This window comes from Calonectris borealis, chromosome 3 (genome assembly GCF_964195595.1).
Source record: "Calonectris borealis chromosome 3, bCalBor7.hap1.2, whole genome shotgun sequence".
In the NCBI taxonomy this organism is placed as follows: domain Eukaryota; kingdom Metazoa; phylum Chordata; class Aves; order Procellariiformes; family Procellariidae; genus Calonectris; species Calonectris borealis.
The window spans coordinates 127,039,318-127,063,564 of record NC_134314.1 but is presented as its reverse complement, the minus strand read 5'-3'; the positions used below and the strand labels follow the sequence as shown (position 1 = coordinate 127,063,564).

Below are 24,247 nucleotides of genomic sequence, written 5' to 3'. Positions count from 1 at the left end.
TTCATATTGCATATAATGAATTATAGCTATTTAGAAAAAATCAGAAATTTTATCCTGTATGTTAATTTCCTGATAAAACCTGTTGAGAATATTACTGCTAGCAATCTTATAAAGAAAATGAGGCTAAGTTACTAGCTTTTTCCCGTCCTACTTTCAGGTATCAACGGGTGCCTATAAGCGTCAAGTTCACGAGGTACCACTAGGAAAGCAAATAACAGATCCTGCATTAATAGAAAAGATCACATGGGCCACGTGGACAAGGTAAAAAACTAAAGAACAACGTTCTGCCTGACTGGGGGCAGGTGTAATACAGAACTAAGGTCAGATCACCAGATCAGATTGTGTAAACCAAATGCTTGAAATGTCCTCAGGGTCTGGCAAACCTGCGAGAGAAAGCACACACACTCCCCTTCCCCACAGCTTTATCTCACACGCTGATTTTTTTACATGCATTTGTAGCTGGTTGGTGTCTGTAGTAATTGTTTCTGTAGCAATACCGAGGGCTGTCATATATCCACAGTGGCTTGTAGCCATTCATCCCAGGCTTCCCAACAGTGAGGTGCGTGGCCCCTCACACGGCTCTGTACCACGTACAGCTTTGCTTTTATTGGCACGCTGGTGTAGGCGCTCCCTTATCCCACATCAGCAACACAAGCAACATAGGAGGCATGGAAACATGACCTGATTGTGTTAAGAAAGGAGTTGTGGGACCATGAAAATCTATTTACTGACATGGATTTATGTAGGGCCCTCCCAACACGATTACAAAACTATGGCTATGCTCCTACTGCAGAAAGTAGAACAGACCAAAAGCAGATCTGACGTAAACAGTGGGTGATAATACAGGCAGGTTTTTAGGAGAAGGTAAGTGAGAATCCTCCTCCTCTTACTGCTCTGCTATCAAGCAAGCACAAAAATCTGCCCCAAAGTACTCATTTCTAAGGACTCTTGACAGATTGTGGGAGTGGGGCAGACACATCTGACAGTTAATATGCGGGTAAATAGGAATGATTATAAAGGAACTTAAACTAAGGGAAGAACAGCTATTTTAAGAAATACTCTACATCCAAACAAGCATCCCCTCATTCAAGAGCTTAGGGCTAAGAGAAGAGAACATTGCTGTCAAAAATCACTGTGGGAGGTGCATACATGTCCATAAGGAAAGGAGGAGACCATAGCTGCACAAACTGCTTGTAGGAAATGATGTGAGTGGTTTCACAGCAGATAAACCTCAGGATTCATGGTCAGAGATAGTTTGAGACACACAAAAAAAGGTATGTTCCTGTGATGCTCTCTATTATGAGATCACATTCGGTGCAATGATTTAGAGGGAAAAGACTTGTTTTTAAAGAAGGCAGTTTTTTATTACCAGGTGCGTTGCCTCACCATGCTTTGGAAGAGAACAGCAGCAAGTAAGTCTTATGGTCTAATGCTCTCTTTTTAACTTGGTTTTGGAACAGCATTCTTGGAGACGAAGTCATTGGAATTTGGCCGCGAAATGCAGATAAAGCAGATGTCAATTGTGCATGTGTGACCCATGCCGGCCTAAATATAGTCACAGGAGACGACTTTGGTCTGGTGAAACTCTTTGATTTCCCATGCACAGAAAAATTTGTAAGTGGATATTTTATTTTAACCTAAACAGCTTGCTTTTCCCCATGTTCAAACTCCTTAGCATGTGATTTTAAGGCGTCCAAACGGCGCGGTCCAACAGGTCATCCCCAGGCTGCTCCCAGCCAGTGCTGGCTGCAGGAGCGCGGGAGTTGTTAGTTGTGCGGCAGAACGGCCGTCCCCGGGAGAGCAGCCCGCGGGTGACAGGGCAGCCGCCGACCAGCTGCCGGGGAGGAGGCAAGGCACAGAATCAGGTGCCGAGTTGGGATTGCTGCGGGCTCGAAGATGCCAGTGCTGCTGGGGATGTGATTTTTGTCTACACTCACAAGGCAACTTTGTCGCTACTGTAATGCCACCAATTCCTGAACTTCTGTTCTTTTTCCGATAGGCCAAACACAAGCGGTATTTTGGGCACTCTGCGCATGTCACCAACATCCGCTTTTCTCATGACGACAAGTACGTTATAAGTACAGGAGGAGATGACTGCAGGTAACTGCTTATTTATTTTTATGATATCAAAAATGTTATGTGTACCCTTCTATGCCAACCCACAGCAATGCATTTAACACCTTTCTCGGCCCACTCTGCATTCATTGAAGCCTGCTGCTGTGTGACAGTTTTAGGTTGGTTTTCTTACTCTGGAATTGCAGTATTTTATGGTCACTTGCACCCGATCCGCTCCTGCCACCTTTGCGCCATTCACAAGGTCATCTCTACTGGGTAAAGCATCTTGCATGGGGGTTTCCGTGTCTACCAGGCATCTGCTTGTAGCTCCTCAGCTTGCCTTCCTCCCTGTGAGAGGGCAGACCATACCTGTTGCTGTGCAGGCACCTCCGAGACTTTGGGCGCCAAGAGGTAGCTGAAGGAGCCCCGGCTGCTGGCACAGGAACCACTCCCGTGTCTGAAGAACGTTTAGATCAGACAAAGACAGCTGGTGGGGGTGTCAGTCACACAAAAATAACTGAATAGCTCCCGCCCACCAAAGGGGTGGGACAGGAATTCTGTCTGAACAGAAGGATAGACAGATTTAGAAAGACATTTCAAATAACAGGAGGCTTCTTGAAAGGTGCCTTAAGTTTGTGTTGGGGTGTTTTGGGTGGTTTTTTTTTCCCTACCCAAAAAAAAAAAAAAAAAAGCCAGCCAGTGTGCACACACGTGTGATTCCTGCCGGATCCCCCTCCACCCTCAAGTCTATTTGAGCTTCCAGTACTGCTCAGAGGACATCACTGTCAAGCAAAAGAGGGAGCAGAAAGGTGAGGAACAAAGACTAAACACAAAATGCAAGAGACTTTTTGAACAGCAAAATGCAGAACTAGAAAACTGAAAAGCAACAAGGTAGGAAACAAAAGGGCACAAATTCTCACAGGAGCAAGTATCAGGAAGCTGCATTCAAGAACCACATATTTGTAACTGCTTACTCGGCAGGAAAAATACAAGCCAGAGACTGCAAGATTGAATCATTTTTGCCAGTGAACAAGACTGCGCATCTTTTCCAGAAGCAGAAAGCTACTGATGTACGTTTCATGACACCAGGCTCCCCTCAGTCAGCCTGCAGTGCCTGCAGCATAGGTACTGGCGTTATGTTCCGTTTGTCCAACACCGTGCAGTGAATTTAACTCTCCTCCCATTGCACGAGATGAGTTCTTCCTCAAATTTAGTCCCCCCAAAGCAGAGGTCTTCATTTTCTACTTTGGGGGAAAAAGAAAGAAAGGTGGGGGGGCGAAGTCTTTTTCTTTGAAAAAGGGGTTGCACAGTGGGCGAGCAGGAAGCTCAGTCAGATCAAAAAGCAGCTGCATAGGAAGAAGGGCTGCATATACCTCAATTCTCAACCTGCAGGCTCGATGTTACATAAACTCAGAAAAGCTTATCAGCTGCCTTAATTTTGACTATATAGTAACGATGAGGATTTCTTGATTCAAAGTATAAGTATACAGGGTAAAATAATAGCATTTCCAACCTCCGGGCCTTCACTAAAACACACAGGTGCTAGTTAGTTACGATGCTTTAACTCTCTCCTGAGAAAAGGAAGTGCATTCGAGTGCTGGTGTTTGTCGAGTAACTCCAGGACTTCACGTTGCTTTTCCTGGCATCTTGCTGGTAAATCTACATTTATAGCCACGTACATGTTTAACACAGCCTGTCTCTCTTAGTATGATATGCTCAAGGTTGTCATCAAGTTACTCAGAAAAATAACTATGCTGTCAATTAATTTCTTTGTAGTGTATTTGTATGGCGATGTCTTTGAAAGGAGACTCTTCTTGCTGCTGCTACTGCCACCACCAAGTGACTGCTCTGGACTGGACAGCCATGAATGCCTCTATCCCTTTGGCTGCTGTAACTTCCATACGATGCTGCATAGATTACACATTTTCAGATTACTCATATAAATTTACTGAATGTGAATGTGATCTTGCATTTGAAAGACCGATATCCTTGAGAAGGAAGCTGAAGTTTGAAAGGGGAATCGTTTTGTAACCTGGGTAGGCCAAAGTGATGAACAGTTCACTCACGAAGCTGCTTTTGCCTAATACTGTGTTATTCAAACCATGTCTGAAAAGGGAGCACACTGAGAAAACCACTGGGCCCTTTAATTTGCATAATTTCAAAATTTATGGCTTGAACATTTGTTCAAGAAAGTTGGGTGTTTTTTAACCACACCTGCTTAAAACTCAGATTTGGTGTGCTGAGTAAAACTGCAAGCTTTTAATGAGCATGCTGGGGTTCACACTTCAGCTTTCAGTAATCAAAGGAGCAAACTATCATTTTTTAAGTCCATTTTATTTTTAAATATATATATATATTTGGCAAAATTTTCTATCCATGAAGTGCCTTTGAATAATTTTCCAGTAGTATGGGCTACAGTCTTGCCTCCCACCAGTTGCTTTCAACATACGGTGCTATAACTTTCACACAGAGGAGGGCTAACCATTAACACCTTTTCCAGATGTGTACTTACATTATCCCCGTTTTCTGCTTTGGTTTTTAATACCTTCACAAGTGAATTCCCAAACGTTTCCAAGACAAGAAGCTATGTGCGGTTATAAGGACAAATTCCTGCTGGCATTACACCTCTTGATAAGCTGTTCACAATTGGTTTGTGATGGTAACTTGACTGCAGCCAGAATTTGAAGCTTAACTCAAACGGTGAGTAGGGGGGGGAGAGAGTATGGAGAGACTTGTTAAGGAAATTTGAACACAAGTGATGAGGAAGTTGTCCCCCAGGTGTTCCTGCACTCTCCCTATTTGTGGGAAAATGTGCTTTATAGGTAACTACTTCCACAGGCAGTGCCCTCTAGTGTATTTAAGAAGTGGTTTAAAAGCTTCCAAGAATCACTATTTCCCATTCTTCCCATTCTGGAGGGGCTTCCTGAAGACATCCAAAGTGGTACAGCGCTAGCAGGGACTGCATGTACTCTCCAGCAGGCAGCTAGTCCCGTGCTGCTTACCAGTAGAAAATAAATCATTCTGATACCAGAAAATTTACCTATCCTTGAGAAAAGCATAATCTTTGCTAAATTTGGACTCCTCTCCCCACCACTGCTTCTCGTGCAGCCCCCTCGTCTGTGACTGGGCTGTGGGATCGTGGGGCAGGAGGGCAGCAGGCAGCTGAGATGAGAGTTGCCTCCACGTGGAAGTGGAGACCGCGAGCAGACGTTCACAAAAGGCAAGTAAAGCTGTTAAACATTTGTTAACGAACATTTTGTCAAGACCAAAAACTACAGGGACAGTGGAATTAGAGAAAGAAAAGTATGTTCAACTTTTTCCAATGAAACTGTTTGTTTAGAAAAGAACAGAAAGTGTGGGCAATGTCAAAACAGAAGATTTTTGAGATTTCTGGCATGGAACAACATCCATTATTTTGAAATTACCTTTCCTTTATAAAGACTGTTTGTTAAGTAAAAGAAATAAAAGGCCAAAATAAAACATTTAGACTTACATGTAGTCTTTGAAAAGAAACGTTAAATAGTGCTTTAGTCCCAGTTCAGGAAAATACAATTTTGAACTGTGGAAACTTCCTGCCAATCCACTTCTGATGCCCACTGCATAAAAAGGTAGCTGTTGGATGCAACGAATATCCAGTTAAAGGAGTGGATCGATGTACATTAACACACAAAAGTGCTTCAGCAACCTCAAAGAATCACCTTTTTTTAAAATTGAATTTATTAATGCCTTATATTACTATACAGAAGATCAGTTTGTCAGATACACAATAAGAGTCCCTATGCAGTCTTTTTTTTAAAGAAACCTTCTTGATCAAATAATGTAATCACGTTAGGTGGTGATGTCAGTAAGCACCTCCTTTGCCTATGTTTGTAATAACGTTTGCCTTCCTTTCACATTGATTGTATCCCAAATAAAACCAGTTGCGTGGCAGAATGAATTAATAAATGGTGATGTGAAAAATATCTTAAAGCAATAGTGTCTGTCAGGAAAACACTTAAAATTTGTATGTTTATATGGTTTGGCTCTATGTATAAAATGTTCAGAAGTAATGATATATTATACTGTAAACTAAAATATTAGTGCATGAATTTATTTTTCAATGGTTAAGATGCCATTAATTTAAAATCTGTGTCTCAAATAAATTTGGATACAAGTTTTCAATGTCCAGCTCTTAAATATCAGATTCAGCAAGTTGATCTGAAAAGGTTACTGGGACTTGCCTTACAATTCCCTTCAAACTAGAATACGGCATCATACATTATTGTCTCAAAAATAAAAGGAACCAAGGATCTTCACTTCATTTAGCAGAATCTAAAATTTCATCTGTCACAATTGTCAATAACCAACTCACAACACTGAAGTGGCGTCTGACACCGTCACCCCCGTGTCACTGAGCTGTCGGCGCAGCTGGCAGTGGTAACAACGGGGGCCTTCAGTACTCAGCATCGCGGCCTCCTCGCGGCAGGCAAGAAGCTGCGCTACAAGAACTACGCGCCGAACTGAGCATCGCCGGCCGACACAGCTATTCGGGACATCAAATCTGTAACTGGAACCGAACAAACTGCTTCACACTGCACATACGAAAAGAAAAGGTATCATGAAAAATCCATCTACTCACATTGCTATACGTCTGACAAACTATTTCCACCACCATGTACAATGGATATTTAATCACGATGAACTTAAAATAAACACAAATATATTAAACTTGCCTCAAGAAAGCAAAATACCGATATTATTTTATGTCTATAAGCTTTATTGATACTTGGGGTTTTTGTTTGGTTTTTTTTTTTCTTTTTTGTTTTTTTTTTTTTTACATTTCACAATGCATTCCACAGACTTAGTTCAATACAGCTTAAACTGCAAGTGTATAAATTTTCATTTATCATTTCTTGCATAACAAGGTTTTAAGTTTCCAAACAACATTTGCAGCATTAGATATTCGGTCCACAGATTATCAGAGTTTGAGAGACTGTAGAATTATTTGCTCAAAATCAACTACTGTACGTTTGTGCAACAAAGTGTATGCTGTAGTTTTCATTTAATATATGTGGAGGTTCCTTTGTTCATTTATCTCTTGCTTTTTTTAAACAGATGCTAGTGTTCAAAGAGACATTTTAGTTTTTCAAGCTTGTGTGCTATGGAGCTAGTCCAGAAATCAGTCAATTCTCTGAAGTATGAAGCACTGTGGAGCAGCTGAAAGATCTAAGCTTTGTGAAACACATATATATATATATATATATTGGCAATTGATAAAACAATGAAATCACAATACAGCTATACTCATACCAAAAAGGCAAGATTTTTCAAAACTTGCTAAAATGGTATATTCTTCTAAAACATCTCATTTTAGAAAATCTGCATCAATCTACACAGACCATACACAGTGCACAAACTGGGAAGTGTTATCCTCCGCTCCACCTGCACTACCTCTTCTGGAACGCAGCAGGGACTACCTCTGATGAAGCAAAATGTACAGCTTTCTCAAATCTTTTGTATTAGCCAGTGCTGCACACAGGATAAAGAAAGATGATTAGTTTTAGATCCATACATAGCAGCTTACAATACTTAAGATGATGAAACACATGGCAGTCAAAACAGTTATTTTTCCTCAAACACTGCGTTGCTAAAAAATAAAGATCTGTGAAATTGCACTGCAATGTCAAGGGGCTTGCTATTCCCTGACCCTCCCCATGTAAATCCAAATGAGTATTTTCCCCCTTAAAAGATGAACTTCCTATCGATAAGTTGCTTCAGGCTTTTTACTCAGTTTTGCGCTTCAACCCAGGGATCTTTGCTTGGATCCTACAAGAGGAACAGGAGAGGAGAAAGGACAGCCTTTGAGTAACGAACAAAAAAAAAGGAGGTATAAACATAGTCTAAACAGCAATACGTGAAGATAATTATCACAGCAACACAAAACTATTACACTCAGAAACCAATGAAACTGCTAAATTTGTCTCCATTCACTCCTCAATTACAACTGCTGAGGGCCTCAGGTTTCACTAATGGTTTCAAATACACAGATTTGTATTAGAAATAATATAGGATTAACTTAACAACAGCATCAGCAAGAAAGGAGCTGATTTCATAACCACTCCGAATTTAAACAAAGGACTTTTTCCTCCCATGTAATGCAATTGTTATATACAGGAGTACTACACACACTCTCTAAAAACTGTAAACATTATTTATAAAGTGAAATTAAAAAAACAAAACAAAACACAGAAAAAACCAACTCACTTAGCCATCGCATCTTTGACATTCTTGTTCACGAGCCCCAAATAATGGTCAATTTGGGCCTGAAATGGAAGATGACAGGTGTTAGAGACCAGCTCTTACAAACAGTTACTTTGCAGAAGAAGGCAGAGTCACACCGCCCCACGACGCGCTTTACACGAAAGACCGCTGCCGGAAGGAAGGGGCTCAACTGTGTTCGGTGCCAGAGCTCCCGCGGCTTCAGCCACAGCACATGCCAGTGTTTGCCTCCGGGAACGCACACCACAGCAGGGAATAGCGGCTAAGTACCCACATAAATTCATCCCTGGCTTCTGAACGTCCCATCAAACCCGTCTTCTCAAGGCTGCCCCGGCGCGAGGGTGCACAAGCAAGGCCCTCGGTGAGGGGCCGCCGGCTCCTCTGCCTCCTCCGGGCACCGCGGAGAAGGAAAGCGGCTTAGGTGGGCTGGGCCTGTTAAAGAGCTTACGCCTTCGGAGAGCAGCCTTCAGCTCGTCGAGAGGATTGAGGAGCCCGGGTTAAGCCACACAAATTGTCCATCATCTTTCCTCGGGGCTACAGGATTTCCTTTCACTGCAGAGTACTTTGTTCTTTCCTAGGAGCTCGGAGAGGAGCCCAAGAGGCCCCGCCATCTGCTCAGTGCCCTTCCTCCCCCCTGCCTAAGGCCCAGGCTGGCCTCCATCAGCAGCGTTGTTTTTGAAAGAGGAGAAGGAACTGCTAAGCCAGAGCTGGCTTCCCCCTCCTGTGCTATGACCTGCTGAAGACAGTCCCTGCTCTGCTAAAATTTAATCATACATGTTATTTTGGCTCCTTCTTACCTCTTTCTTTTACATTAGTCTCTCCATAGGAGAAGCACCGGACTGTGCCGAGCGTCCCCCACCTCCTGTTTTTGCCAGGGCTACAAATTCCACAGGGCTTCAGGACACGAATCCTGAATATCAGCTCCAAAGAGGTTTCTTCAGAAATTGTTTTAGAAGTCCTTACATCAGGATTAACGCACCGTGCCTACTGCTGCGTTAGTCCTGACCAAATCTGGATCAGAGGAGAGAAGCCTCCAAGTTCATCGGGCCTTTTTTGCAACTCTTTGCTGGGGAAGCCTTCTTACACTTCCACCAGAAAGGAGGAGGGGAAAGTACGCGCGCTCTGGACTTCAAAGTGGACTTGCTTCTCTTGGCCCTGGCACTGACTCCTAGTTAAAGGCCCACGACTTAAAGGCTTTAGAAGACTGAAATGAATTTTGGTCTTATTCGCTTGTGCTTTTGCTTCAATAGAGCTAATTTTATAAAGCATTTAATGAATCGTATTAAACACTCACCTGATGTCTCTCATAAATAACAGGAACACTGAAGAGCGAAATCAAAGCTGGAAAAGAGCACATCAAAGGTATAAATATTGACAAAAGGGGTGGTGTTCAGGTAAAACAATGACTAGTTTTCACACCTTGACATTTCTTTCAAAAAGGTACAAGAAAAAGAACTAAGCCACATACAAAAATTGTTGGCTGGTAATTTAATAATCCCTACTAAGGAGAAGCTGGGCTGTTCTCCAGGTCTCATTAACAGTACAGCAAGTTTGGTCACAGTTCACTTTTTCACTGTGGGTTATGCAAATTCTTCAGAAAGGATGCTCAGGTTCCCCCAACGTCAGTCGGTTTCTGACACCTGAAGCCAGCCTGCTCTGGGATGCAAAACTACCTGCAGCAGGACATGGCCAGAGCCTATTTTGTACCTCCTCCAAAGTCACAATACAGCAATCATATTCAAGTAAGGCTAACCCTGACAGGGACAAGCAGAACAGAACATGCTTTAAATGATACAATGTCTGGAAAATCAGCAATCTCAAGGAATTCAACACTGCAATTCAAAATGATCCATTCTGCAGTGTTATCAACATCCTACATATGGCTACACTCTCAGGAACACAGGAATAGCCTCACAGTACCGAGCAGACTTCAGTGCTTCTCCAGGGTTATTTTGTATGGCAGGTACTTAACACAATTTAAAACACTTACCCAGAATCAGTAATGTCAGACCATTAAACAAGGCACCAACATAAGTGAATACCCACATCAACACTGCAAACTAAAAAGGAAAAAAACAGCATGTCAGCCCACAGTCTGTCTTACCAGAACATACTCGTTAGAGCAGTGAGAGAACTTCTCTAAACACACATACGAAACTAAAACGCCCCAAACTCCACTTCAGCCTTGTAGGCTCACGTAATTATAGATGAGTGATAAGATGGCTGAAGGGTTCAGTAATAGGATATGTGGCCTCTTGCGGATTCAGCCCAGGTCAGCAGTGACCAAAAGCTGTTAGGACTCGGCGGCTGCTCAACGCCCTCTGTGTTTGTACAGCACTTCCAACCCTGGGTTTGGTAACGATGGGCAAACACAGTTCCTACCTCCCACCCTTCAAAGAGATGGAACAAGACAGGCAAGCGAGCAGTTAAAGGGCTGGCGCATGACACAGCGCTCGGTGACAGACCCAGAAAGCAAGCAAGTCGTTTGTTTGAGTGGTAGCCCAGCAGCCAACATACGAGCGCATCCACTCCGGGGCTGCAGCACCAGACTATCACAATCACGCTTCAGCTCAGCAAAGGTCTCAATGCACCATTGACTAGACTAGGCAGAGGTTTCTGTCACACTGGGGCAAAAACCTTCTGGAAGGTAACGTGGCAAGGTTGGTTTAATTGACTTTTTTCCTTAAAAAAACATAGGAGCTTTGGATACTAAAAAATTCAGGAAAGAGAGAAGTCAACAGTGCCATAAAATGGAAGCTGGCTCTAAGTCAGAGACAAATTCAGCAGCAAAGACGTCCCTTCTGTCAACAGACACCTAAACCCTCACGCACTGCCATAATTTCGTATCCCGGCCCCTAACTCGTACCCAGACGCTGTTCCTCCCCCACCGCCACCCTGCTGACTGCACTTCCACGGCTCCCCTGGCGTGTACAGGCTCCGCTCCGCTTCATTAGCTCTGCACAAAGATCTGCACAAGTTCAAGCCCCTCAGCGTTCTGCCAGGTGGAGAGTGTCCCAAGCACACCTCTGACCTATACCGGGTGGGAGGGGGCCGAAGGCTGCCAGCTCTATTTCTGTGTAGGATTCCTCCCCAGGAAAAATCAGCCGGTTTCTTCTAGTGTTGCACAGCCCGTAAGGAACTGAGCAGAAGCCAGGATCTGGATGTCAGACATAGGGGATTTACCAGTGCTTATTTCTCGCTAAGCACTGAATTACGCTTTGCATTGTGCAGAGCACACCGACGAGGTGCCCAGCCCTTTAATAAACTAAGCACGTCTGGTTATTTTCTGCGCAAGACACTGCAAAACACCGGACAGACATGGCGTGGAGGCTGCTGCTGGCATCAGGGAGAGAAGATCTGGGCACAGTTAACAACCGAAGGTGAAGCACTCCGATAAGCAGGAGATACACGCAAGGAAAAGATGGGTACAAAGCACTGGAAAGAAAAAAACGCATGTTGAAGGACTGTGGGTGTGGGCAAGGATCTAGCCTGTAGCTGAGTTACGCAGAAGTTATGCATCCAAAAATCCATTTTTAGCTCCTCATAAGATGCAAAATATCCAAACCAAAGGAAATCAACAGCCAGCAATAAGATAAGGGCATGACAATCAATACAAGTTTAATTGCATGACCTCTGTACTAAAATGAAGTTTACTTCACGAGCTTCATTCAAAGCTGATCCCATTCAAAATTCAGTAGGATTAATTGCAAATGATGCAGTTCTTTATCTGTCAGTTCTTTCTAGATGTGACGCAAGCAGCACCAGAGGCACAAAGTTAACCCTCAGACAAGGCTGCCATGTTACCATCAACTGCATTCCCACTGAAGGATTTTGGCAGGTTTATCGAGAAAAATAAAGCAGATTTCTCTAAACTCCCGCATGATTCATTCAAACCTTGGCCCAGTTCTGCTCTCCGCAATGCCAGGCCGAGAGCTGGCTGCCTGCCTCTTTGCACAAGACATTTTAACGGAGCAAATACTTTCCTTTCAGAGCAAGTCTGTACATGCAGCACGTCCCCCTCCCCAGCGAAGGGAGGAAAGTCAACAACTACAACCACAGCAAAAAGCCCCCAAGTCTGTGATGATTCAGAACCATTCTCCTGCAGGCTGTGCATTCAGTAAACTAAATATGCCAGCTTCAAGCACACACAGCAAAGCATCCCGACAGCTATCCAAGATCTGCTCTGCATGAACACAACTGACGAAGCTAAGCACCACCCTGGGCAGGTGAACATTTAGTAATATCGCTGAAGACTATGACCAAGTCAGAAAATGTGAGTTTATGTAGGCAGAGGGGTAACAGATACGAATCAATCCCAAAGTCCAACAATTATCACAACTATCCCATCCTATTTAGTGAGCATTGAATTTATGGCCCAAGAAAGATCAAAATCCAGGAGTTAACATTTGACTGACACAGGCTTTGCTTCTCCTAAAGTCCGTCCAGAGCAGCATCAGGGTCTAACGATGAACTGTGTTGCGCGTCCAGTTTTTAATCCACTTCACTTATTCACACTGGGCGGGAGAGGGAACCACCGAGCCCAGCAAGACCACCCCTCTCTCTGCCGCGTCAGTAAGGGACAGCCGCTTTGAAAGCTGGGGCTACCGAAGCAAACGAAGTTCAGCAAAAACCTCAGAACCCCTCTCCCACAACCCCTTCTCTCTTCACACACTTCTGGCAGTTAGAACAACACTCCCGGGATTAAGTGGAGTTGATCTCAATCCCACATTTACGTGTTGGTCTCTATTTTGTATTGGTCTCTATTTTTCCTTAGAAATGAGACAAACTCAGAGAACCTTACAAATGCAAAAAGGCTTACCTGAAACACGTCTGAACACTTAAAGCTCTAAGACAAAAAAAGCAGAAGGCAACCCAGGATTGACCTACAAAGATAATGTTGCTCTTCTCACACACTCGGGACAGGAGGAAAGCACAGGGCCCAAGCTCAGCCTGAACGTTACAATGATACGTAAACCAGTAAAAAACCCAGTATATCTGATGGACTGAATCAAGTTTTTGCCTACCTCATTCCAACGATTAATGACTCCCCAGTACCCAAAGCATACTGCAATTTAAGGGCAAATCCAGAAATGTCCATATATCCGTTTCTTTACAATAAAATAGTTCAAATACAGCAAAGAGCTCTGTTTCTCAAAACACCAGTTGAGCAATGACAAATTGAAAGCAACTGTGCCCCAGTGTCGGAACGGCTACCATTGCGCAGCTGGGGGTGAAGCACTAGATTGCTGTTTATCAGGACAAAGTGCAGTTTCTCCTGGGACTCTCTGGCAAGGGCTCCTCTGGAATCGCTCCTCAAGAGCTGTGAGGAACTTCTCCTCATGCTGCATAAATATTTAGAGTCCATTTTAAGACTTCCATGACTGAAGCATTGTTTAATAAAAAAGAAAAAAATCTTAACAAGACTGATTTTACAGCCAGAACTATTACGTACAATAAACTGACCTGCAGACATTTTCTACATTAAAGCTCTGTAACTTTAATTATACACAAACATGCTGTTTCCTATAGTGAAGATGTTTAAACTACACGAGCCAAGGTATTTTTATTTTTTTTTAAACCAGGGCTGTTATATTACATAAAGCCCCAGCATCTTAAATGTTCTCCTCAAGCACAAACTCTTCAAAATCAGTAACTTGTGCTTGTGAACTCCCCTGACATTCACTGGTTTCATATAAGGGTTGCTCCCAACTACCATAAATTAGACTAATTAACCTACATAAAACGTTTGAAATGTCAGAAGACGAGAGGGGGAATGAATTAGTTCAGCTGAATCAACATGTCTTTCCTATATTACCATAGTATTTTAAAAGTGATTAGAGTGCCTTGAAGACATTCTGACTGATATTAACTCTACTTCTGACATAATTCCTCTGAAAGGCCTAATTTTTAAAACAGTGTTAACTGAAACAGCAGTTGGCTGTTCACAGCTTCCTTTTCCTTTACTGCAAGGGATTGTGATCTCCAAACAAATGGTGTGGAAATTCTTATAAGTCAGATGAAGGAACGTACCACAAAGGGCTTAATTATTAAAGAAATACAAGTGATCTTGTGACTGCAAGTTTTTCTGCGATGTTGTTTAATCAGATCCAAACACAACTTACGCAAAGTAACTTTTCTTTGAACACTGAAACTCAATGCTCTTAAAAAACACAATAAACGAAGAATACGTTCCTTTTCTCCCTCGCACACCAAGTTTAAGTTCTCAAAATGCAATTCTAGCCATGTAACAGTAATTCTTTTGGTCAAGGCTGTGGCCTTGAGATGCTGCAGAGATGAATCCTAAGTACTTGGTCACTTAAGCATGAAGGCATGGGCAGTGGTGAGAGGATTTAGCCACCAAAATGCAATCCCTGTGTGGAAACACTGGCAAGGCACAGACAATAACGGCCTTATTTTGCCATAAAATGACTGCAGCAGTACCAATCACGTCCAGAAAAATGACCAGAAAATAAGAATGCACAGCCACCTCATAAAAATACTTTTACTGCACAACCTTTTAGGAGCAGGAGGATTATTGCACAAAACCCCAGGCCAATACCCCATCTCCTCTTTCCCTTCTAAGAAAATGAATCTTTATCACGAGCAGCAGACCCTGGGTAACAACCCAACAGTCTTATAACCTTTCCTTTCTCCAGAGGGAAAGGACCCTTACTGCAGGAGACTTGCACAGCATCAGGTGCAACTTTTCCGGCACAAACTCTGTGTTTAAGTTGGAGCATAATGAGAAACTGGATCTAGAAACTCTGGGTAAGATCCTGAGCTCTGCCTCCGATTTCTATTCCACAAATGTAACAGAGAGTTTTACAGCCTTCCTATTTTTCTCCAAGTTTCACTAGAAACCCCTTCCCCCAACCTCACAACAACTCAAAGGACTTTACAAAGCACTAAGTAAGGGATTTACTGGAGGAAAATGCAACTTTATTTCAAGAAGATTAAGCAAACTGAAAAAGAAATGGACAACACATTGTACTCAGTAAAGGAAACAATTGTTTGAAAAACGAAGAAAGGCGATTAGCTTGAAAGGAGAGAATATAATTCTCACAGAACAAAACAAGGGTTTTCAGCCAATTTTTTTTTAAATTATTATTCTTCACTGTCAGTTTTGCTCTGCCACCTTCAATAAATCCCATTAAATACTACTTGGACATATTCAAGATCTCTGTTAGGCAGTACTGCACACTTGAGATAGAGTAACTTGCAAAACCCATTTCAGTAATTTGCGTCGCTAAAAGAAGCAGCTATTCACACCCAAATCCAGGGACTGAACCAGGTGTCCACCTTCCCGCCTTCCTAGTAAAACAAGGGCACCGCTCGGCCCCCACTCTTCCAGCGAAAAGGTGGACACAAGAACTCCGACTGTTAAGGCAAGTAACTGTACACTAACCACTTGCTAGTCTCAGTACAGAAACAAATAGAAAAACAAAACAAAACCAGACTGTGCCAGTCTAGCCCAAAACATAGATTTTTCAAGAGGGAGAGATATATGTTAGCAACAAATTCTGAATGCCCGATGTCTTGTTTTCTTAAAAGATTTCTGCTGTTAAGCACCAGCGAGGAGGTGTAACAGCTGAACTGCATGCAGCCAGAACTTACTTCGGTTTTCCGCTCATTTTTATTATACTGTCAAAATAAAGTACAGGTAAAGTTATCCACTCTATTACTGCACGCAGCACTTTATATTCAACTCAGTGTGGCTAACAGAAAACTATACTTCTTGAAAAACAAAAAGGCTTAGTACTTCCAACAAGCAAACTAAAACTCAATATTTACTTATACGGAGCCAAAGGTGCCATTGTTCATTCAAGTTTGTAAGGACTAGTGGGCTTTGCTAAGCCAGGTCAGCAAGGAATCTATTTACACAAGGCTGCTGTATCTACAGCTGAAGTAAACTTACCTTCAGAGAATCAACTAAGTCATCGACTAGGAAGAGACGTCTCAGCTCTTTGACCGTGCCATTAATGTGACCAAGCACAACATTACTGTATTTCTGAATAAGCTCTTCAGACACAGCTACATCAGACTCCAAGTAAGCCCTGCAAGAAAGAAGAGCTTATGAAACTTTGCTGTAACAGTGCTGCCAAACAGCATCAACACGTTATATGTTAAATATACAGCATCAACATACGTTCTTTTTATCTTATAAAGAGAAAAACCTCACCGTACGAGGAATGCCTAAAGGGTAGAACAGAACTAACCTAAGTTATTCTTAGAAGGTAAAAGTGAACCTTAAAAAAAAACCACAACCCCTTAGGAGAAAAGAAAAGACGTTTCTTTCTTACTGCTATGTTGTGCTAGTGCATTTACTGAGTCACACAGACAGTCCCACCTGGACTAGGCAAAAAGGTGCGCTGGCTAACGCGTGTGTGTGAGCAGACAAGGCTAGCGAGTGGCCAAAACGGTGTCCAGCACCACTGACACATACGCTGCTTGGTCTATGAAGTCTCTTCCTACTCCTCAGCATATGCTGTCATTTATTGCACTAGTAAGGCCAATGTGTATTTAAAAAATGAGAGACAGACAGTCTGGGGGGGCACGGGGTGTGTGGCATTCTCTGTTTTTGCTGTTGTATGAGGCGGCCTAATATTCTACGAGATTCCTACATTTCTCACACAGAAAAAATCCTACAAAAGCAACATATCCATTCATACCGCTGGCAGGCACTTCTGAAACTGCCATTAAGCTGTAACAAACACACTAAGGTACGGGAAAATGAGCAAGTTTTTCATCATTTGCTAAAAAAATTTCTTACAGTTAGTGACAGCAGTTCTTTTAACAGATAGATTTAAGCTCCTATGTGGTTAAGCGTTCTTTCCACTACACTGCAACTTTTATCTGTAGTTGCAGTGGCTATGGCAATTTAGACTCTTTAAATATAGAGTAATTTATTTATCTAATTTGCATGTTGGAGGGAGAAGGAGCAATGCAGCACATCTGTAATAGGGCACTCATTTTACAGTTACCACAGTTGTTAAACTTTTACTTTCATTTAGGGGGGGATTCTGCTTTGGGGTGGTTTTGTTTGAATTTTTTAAAAATAAAAAATGCACAGTGGAGGCTCCTATGCATGTCATTTAAGGCAAAGCTAAACATGGCCTTGTGGCAAGTCCAAAACAAATTAAAATACTTCAAACGGTAACTACAGAGGGCGGCCATTTCAAGGCTACATTCTGCTATGCACACTTGGCTTGAATCTGCACACCCTTCTCAACTCATCAGCAAGACATTCAGTACCTGAATCAGAAATCAAATTGATCTCATGGATGTGCTCTTCACTGTCAAACTAAATTCAAGTAAAAATATCCTTCTTGTAGTTGAAGCTACGTAGATAAAAAGTAAGCAACCAGGTATGTTGGACAAGAATGTCTGGAAGCTTCTTATGAATATCAGTATTTTTAGAAACAAACTGCAGAAAGGGGACAAGTAGAACAAGTTTTGCTTGATCTTGCTAAAAAAGAACTTAACTGGTAAACTTGGAAATGCTGTTTGGATACTGAAGAGCACTACTGGGTAGACAGAGCAAACAGGATTCCAACTGGGAATTATTCACCCTAATGAGGGTGAATAAGGATGGCCATACAAGGCTTGATGGTTGGGGGGGAAAAAAAAAATCAAAACACTAAGTTTACAAAAGATATATATTTCATACTGCTATACTGAATGTTGTTCCCAATTGTTCAGATGTATTTTTAATACCAGATCTAAGCTTGAAAGCAAATACTCCTCTTTTTCCAGCAAATACTCCTTTTACCCACAGCTGGATAAATGAGCCACTACACATAATCAGGAAGGAATGGAGGTAAACCCAAGAAAACATTTTACTTTGCCTTACTGAAGATGAGAGGAAGGGAACGAGAATAATTGGAAACACCACAAAATTAGTAAGAGAGCTGTAAATAGGAGGGCAAGCAGGAGTTTCTGAAAGGTGCAGGGGAAATTGAGATTGAACCACTTCATTGATTAATAAAGAGAGAAGCAAGTCCGAGCAGTGTGGGATAGGGCTGGTACGGAAACAGGAAACATGCACTCTTAGTAATTACTCTAACACATTAATAAGTTCTTATTTCTCTTAAGACGCAGCTCTGCAATAATGGGCACTGCTGTACTCTACACAGAAAGGATGAATACCACGGATACCGTATTCCCACACTGCAAGGAAGTGCACACACGGTATGCCCCAAGGACTTAGCTCATCACTTAAAGCACAGAGCTCAGAGGTCCCCTTTGAGGACCTAAATTAATCCTATGATTCAACTCCTCACGTCTTGGAATTCAGAGTCCAAGTTTCTGGATTTCTGATCTGGGCAGGCTGCAATGAACCTGGATTCTGCTGATGACAAAGCAGCCTCGCATGTGGAGAACACAGCTATGCTGCTACATTACGAAACATAAATTTTAAGAGTATTCTTAAAAAAACGTTCCAAAAAAATAAAAGTATCCTCTGCTACATTTATTCTGATTTTTTCTAAATATATTGCATTAAAGTACCGCATCTCCTAAGTATTCTTAAAATTTTGTACGTCATCAGCCACTGGTTCACATTCTGAAGACTATACCATTCTAGAATGCACATATTACTCCATTAGACTGGAGTATATAGATTTTTTTTGATGTAACTTAAGATTCCCTAGCATTCCCAGGGAAATCCCCTGTACCAAGTGCTCAATTCATTTTCTTTACCACTGTGTATGCCTACTGAGAAAAACTGAAAGAAGAGTAGTCATAGGCTGGGTTACAGATTTTTCAGTACAGAGACTATTTACATTATTATGCAACATATTACGGCATATGTCATCTACTGCTTCTAAGAGCACCAATACTGCTGTTCCCCAAAACAACACACTTATTCTCAATTAAAAGAAAAATCTCACCTAAACGGGTGGCCTTCATCAGACTTTTGGATTGCCTGGATAACTCCCTTGTATATCCTAAAGCTGATCGTCACAGAAAGCAGGGCCAAGGCAATGTAAGCTGTCACGCTCACGATGCTGAACACTGTCAATGAAAGCAGCAGGAACAAGCTGGCACCAAACACCACTCCTGTCTTCTTAATGTCTCGCCAGTAAAGGAGGTCAACAACTAAAATTTAAAAAAGGTAAGAAATTAGAACAAGATACCTTTTGCATCCATATGAAAACAGTAAAACGTGATTCATTTGACTGCTGAGAGTCATCAAGAACGGAACTCGCGATCTCACTGTCAAACCAGAGCTGAAATTACAACTAGGAATAGGTTATTTTAGCACTGATTTTGCATTGGACTTCCGATTATTGGGATTATTCTTATTAGGATTACCTCAAACGTAATTGCTAAAATTTAAGAACAGTTCTGCCCTTAAGCAATGTCAGAATTAATCTCTTCAACTGCTGTGCTGTATTCTGCACCAGAACCACAGCAGTTTGTGCTTCATTTCATCTTATTTTTGTGGATTTTGTGGAGGTCACTCACTGAAGAGATTGATTCCAATTCCCCGTTAGGACAAATGACAAGACACTAACAGATCTCTAAACCATTATATCTTTGCAAGTCTGGTAGAGGCAAAGGCACTGCTCAGGACTCATTAACTGTTCATTTTGTTTCCTTTTGACTGAAGACATTCCCATGGGAGTTTATAATGTTGATTATGGGTGACAGACTGAGCCATCAAGAGAGAATAATCTCACTGAAATTTCAATCCAGGCTAAATCTGCTGTGCTACAATGCAAAATACTTCATTTGTAAACCAAGTTTATTTTTTCCTTAAGCGACCCTCATGAGAGAACACAGTATTATCCGATTTTTAGCATCACTCTTTCAAGTAAACTACACCCTTGCACAAGTCATAGGTAACGGCTTAGTACATCCATTGCAGATTTGTTTTGAGGTGCAGTTGCATCCGGTTATTTCCTCACTGAACTCAGGAAATCTGCAAACGTCATTCTCCACTGCTGAGTACAGAACTGGGCAGGGGCATCTAGTCTAGTTTTATACTTCACGGTGAGATACCCAATAAAACTCATTCTTCATGATTTCTACTTCCACAACTGATTAGATTTTCACAAGAACAAATTCCTCTTCTGCTCAAATTCCTCAAAACTGCTTGTTAATAGCAATAACATAAGAATTTTTAGATACAGAACTCAAAATAAATGATAGAAAAATTATGACAACACAAGCTTGGCAATCCTATCTCATCCTAAACATCACCAAAGTTAATTGTAAAACAGCATGTCACAAATTCATAACAGATTCTTACTCTGAATGACTGCAAAAGAAAATTAAATAATAACATTTGACTATTACTTCTTACAGACGAAAATGTGGTAAGGCACCAACATTAAAGATTTAGCAGCCTCTGTAGGGCAAAGTCCGCAAAATCCCTTTGTAGGTGCAACATGAAAATGCCACTGGGGCTATGGTGCAACTCCACAGCATTTCAGAAGCTGAAGTCCTTTCCTTATTATTTCCGTAGGGAAACTGTACTGAGCAGCAGGCGCTGGAAAGATGAACACCCTGGTCAGAAACCTAAAGCCGCCATTTTCATAATGCAAAATATTTTATCCAAATACTTAATTCACGTTTCAGCAGAAATTTGCTGAAGCTCTACAGACAGAATCAGGTTACAGTTGCACGAACATCTTAAATTTGTCATAAACCAAAACTGCTGTGGAAATAAACAGCCTCACCCCTCCACCACCACTCAATCCCACTCCTTTCCTCTGCATGGCCCACACACAGAACCAGCCTGGTTTTCTGTACGCCACGGACAACTACTGCACCAAAAAAAAAAATAAAACAAAAAACAAAACAAAAACTAAGCAGCCAGCCAGATCAGATTCTGGATGCAGTTCACCATGTGACCCCACAAACATATGGGGTGAGAGATAGAGCAGCCAACCGAAGGAGGTGACACTCCAGCTCTCAGAACTGAAGTCCTCGTCAAATTGCAGCCCAACCTACCCATGCACCCTGCTGACCTGTTATTCCCCTGGGTCTCCTCATGTTACAAAGCTGCACTTCTATTTTCCCTGTCAAACAAATGAAGCTCTAAGCAAGACTACTTTTTTTTACTATTTGTAAAAATCAAACAAGCAAAAAAAATCAAGTCATCGTAGAATTCCTTTTGTATGGGCTATAATCCCTGAATTTAACGTTTTCTTTGGTTTCTTTGGCTTTGCTTCTAATCACAAATGTGTCTATTAGTGTCTCTGGACACCTTACATTAAGGTGTTTAGCATATAAAAGGAGCTTACAAACTAAATTGTGAGCTTGACCTAAAAATCGTTGTAAACTGTAAACCTAAATTGAGCTCCAATGGGTGAGATTTTCAAAACCAGTCTTGCCAAAAAAAGTCGGTGGATTTTGTGATCCTAAATCATGCAAGAAATCTTTGAAAAAACTCATTTCTTTCTGTGTATTTGCCTCAAATACTGAAACTCTATTTATTTTTATACGCTGCAATTTGAGCATCCATACATTCAAATTTGGGTGCTGCTCCCATATCACATGACACACGAAGTACGAGCCCTACTCCTCTCCGTTTGCAGATGGCATTAGTTCTGTAAATGAGATACTCCCTCCTCTGAAACACAGTTTTAAAGCGTCTCCGCTGATAGTGCGTTCTTACTGCTTCATAGGAAATCACTCATTACAAGCAGTAACGCGTTATACCTGAACCCAGTTATAAGGAATGTAAAGACAGTAATTCATCTGTATGACCATTTCTAAAACATAAAAAACAAAGGTAAATTGCTGGAATTAAAGCATACCACGAATGCCAAATGGCCTCCAGCGACCCATCTTCAAGTCTTTTGTTCTCAGTAATCAGTAAGAACCCCCCCAGCTAGGACCTCCCAGACCAGAGTTAAGCTGCACATGAAGCATTTTTCCTCGCTGTCTCCACTCCATCTGGAGAACTACCATACCAGCCTCAGCTTAACGACATATGTATCTTGTTTCATTGTAAATTCCTCCAGGGGAAATTCAGTGTTAAAAGTCACTGAAAAACTGATTTGTAATTTTCAGTCCAAGAGAGTACGTGATGAAACTGATTTATATTCTCCAATTGATCAGAAACAGGTATTTGCATTTCTTTCTAAAGTAAAGAGAAGATTAAAAGCATTACTAGAAGCAGCTTTCTGCCTTTAACTTATACACAAGATATTCACAGCAGATTAAAAAAAAAAAAAAACCAACAAAAAAAAAAAACAAAAACAGAAAAACAAAAAACCCAACCAATTCTCAGGAACAGCCCTGCCAAGCAGTATCTTTCCTCATGGAAACCGTTTTAAGCTTTATCTTCTACAACATGAACTATAATCTCATGCATTTAATGCAAGTATTCCAGGCCTATTCTAAAGCAAGAACAGCTGCCTACATTTGGTAAGCACGAACTGTCACTTGGCACGTCTAAAAATAGTACTGCTAGCATCCGTGCCTTACATGCAGAACTCATCCAATTACATTTTGCTTTTAAAGCAAGTGCCGTGATAGGTTTATCACTGTTTGGTTGGGGTTTTTTTAAAGTTTTTTCTTTCTTTCACGGACATTTAACTTAAAACTGAACAATTCATATTGTTTTTTGATGACAAAAACAAATGGCTTAATACATTTAACCCGAAATCCTCTTTTAAAAAAACCTGAACCAAGTCACCCTCTCTTTTTTTTTTTTTTTTTTTTTTTAGAAAAAGAAATTAAAAGCCTCGAGATCTACAAGCGAGTTTAATTCACGCCTATTAAAGAAAACCAAGAAAAAGGGACTAACCCATTTTGGCATCCATCTTGAGTGTGCCTGCATGCACCCAGATCTTGCACAGCTGACTACCCAGCGCCTTTTCACTTCCTGCTAGGGCATTCGGAGGTCGGCAGAGACGCAACTGCCTGCCGCCTCGCCTCGCCGCCAGCCAGCGCGAAACCTCGCCGGCCCCCGCCAATGGCTGCCTCTGCGCTAAGTCCTTGGAATGCAGCTGCGGCGCGAGAGATTCGCCTTCACAATGGACAACTGCTCTCTATCCAGTATTTAGAACCAAACAAAAAACGGGTTTCAGCGCCAAAGAAAGGCTGTTTGTATAAAAGGAGAAGGAAGGTTAAAAAAACGCAAACAGTGTACGATTTACAAACGCTGTATGAACAACAGCCGTTACACTGGAACCTTTCTGTAGTCTGAAAGGTAAGCAGAAATTCTTTATGTTCTTCGAATAATAGTAAAGATAGTGTAGAAGCACAAGTAAGAGCCTGTTCTGGATCCATTTAAGAACAGCCAGCGTTGTACTAATGCAGAAATTTAATAGAAGTCTTGAGAGTGGGCAGCTTTCAAATGCATCTGAAGTGCACGGTGAGAACTGTCACCATAGCACCATACAGGCTGCTATGAAGAGAATTAACTCTAGACCATGACCACAAATAGGCAAATTGCTGTTAATTTCTGTTTAGAGAGGCATTTTCCCGTTATGCTAAATAAACTTTATATTTACACATGACAGTCATCTTCAGGGTTGCCACTGATCTTTTATGCTGAGTATCAAGCAGGCAAGATCTGACCCTGCAGTTTCACTTTCAAAGCCTGGTCAAGCCCGGTGTGGGGCAGCTCCAGCTGGATATAGACCAACCCCAAGGAGAAACCACCAACCCATCCAGTGGTCCAAGTCTGCCAAGCCCAAGCACCATCAGTAGACTGGGGTTTGACATTTTCAAGATTTCCCACATCAGAATGACCATTTAAAATCATGGCGGCCATCCTAAGCAGAAGCACTTACAGACTGGGCCACAGAATTTAAGCCTCGTTTTACCCTGATCAGATGCATTGGAAGCCAGTTTGGTCCTTGACCACCTTGTCAGTAACAACAAAACAACCCCAGGCTGGTAAAACTGGGTGGTTATAGCATGACTCCATGTGGTGCCAAGCACGTGGAGCTGACTTCAACCAACAGAGCTTTCC

General features: G+C 41.8%; 2 protein-coding genes across 5 annotated transcripts in view; one reads left to right on the top strand and one right to left on the bottom strand.

The window, feature by feature from the left end:
* The window catches only part of EML6 (EMAP like 6), a 119,684-nt gene extending 113,473 nt beyond the window's left edge, over window positions 1–6,211 (top strand). The window contains exons 39-42 of the mRNA XM_075147809.1: window positions 158–261; window positions 1,461–1,614; window positions 2,000–2,100; window positions 3,832–6,211. Coding sequence (XP_075003910.1) covers window positions 158–261; window positions 1,461–1,614; window positions 2,000–2,100; window positions 3,832–3,856 — 384 coding nt within the window. The 3' untranslated portion in view covers window positions 3,857–6,211. The remainder of the gene's footprint in view (window positions 1–157; window positions 262–1,460; window positions 1,615–1,999; window positions 2,101–3,831) is intronic.
* Window positions 6,212–6,790: 579 nt separating this feature from the next.
* The window catches only part of RTN4 (reticulon 4), a 47,440-nt gene continuing 29,983 nt past the window's right edge, over window positions 6,791–24,247 (bottom strand). For 3 of the 4 annotated variants that reach the window (XM_075147814.1, XM_075147811.1, XM_075147812.1), the window contains 6 exons: window positions 19,203–19,410; window positions 16,229–16,367; window positions 10,304–10,373; window positions 9,608–9,654; window positions 8,299–8,357; window positions 6,791–7,860 (listed from right to left, as the gene is read on the bottom strand). In XM_075147814.1, the coding sequence (XP_075003915.1) occupies window positions 7,818–7,860; window positions 8,299–8,357; window positions 9,608–9,654; window positions 10,304–10,373; window positions 16,229–16,367; window positions 19,203–19,410 (566 nt within the window). In that variant the 3' untranslated portion in view covers window positions 6,791–7,817. Of the gene's footprint in view, window positions 7,861–8,298; window positions 8,358–9,607; window positions 9,655–10,303; window positions 10,374–16,228; window positions 16,368–19,202; window positions 19,411–23,074; window positions 23,319–24,247 lie in introns of all 4 variants that reach the window. The other variant, XM_075147810.1, reaches the window with a different exon arrangement.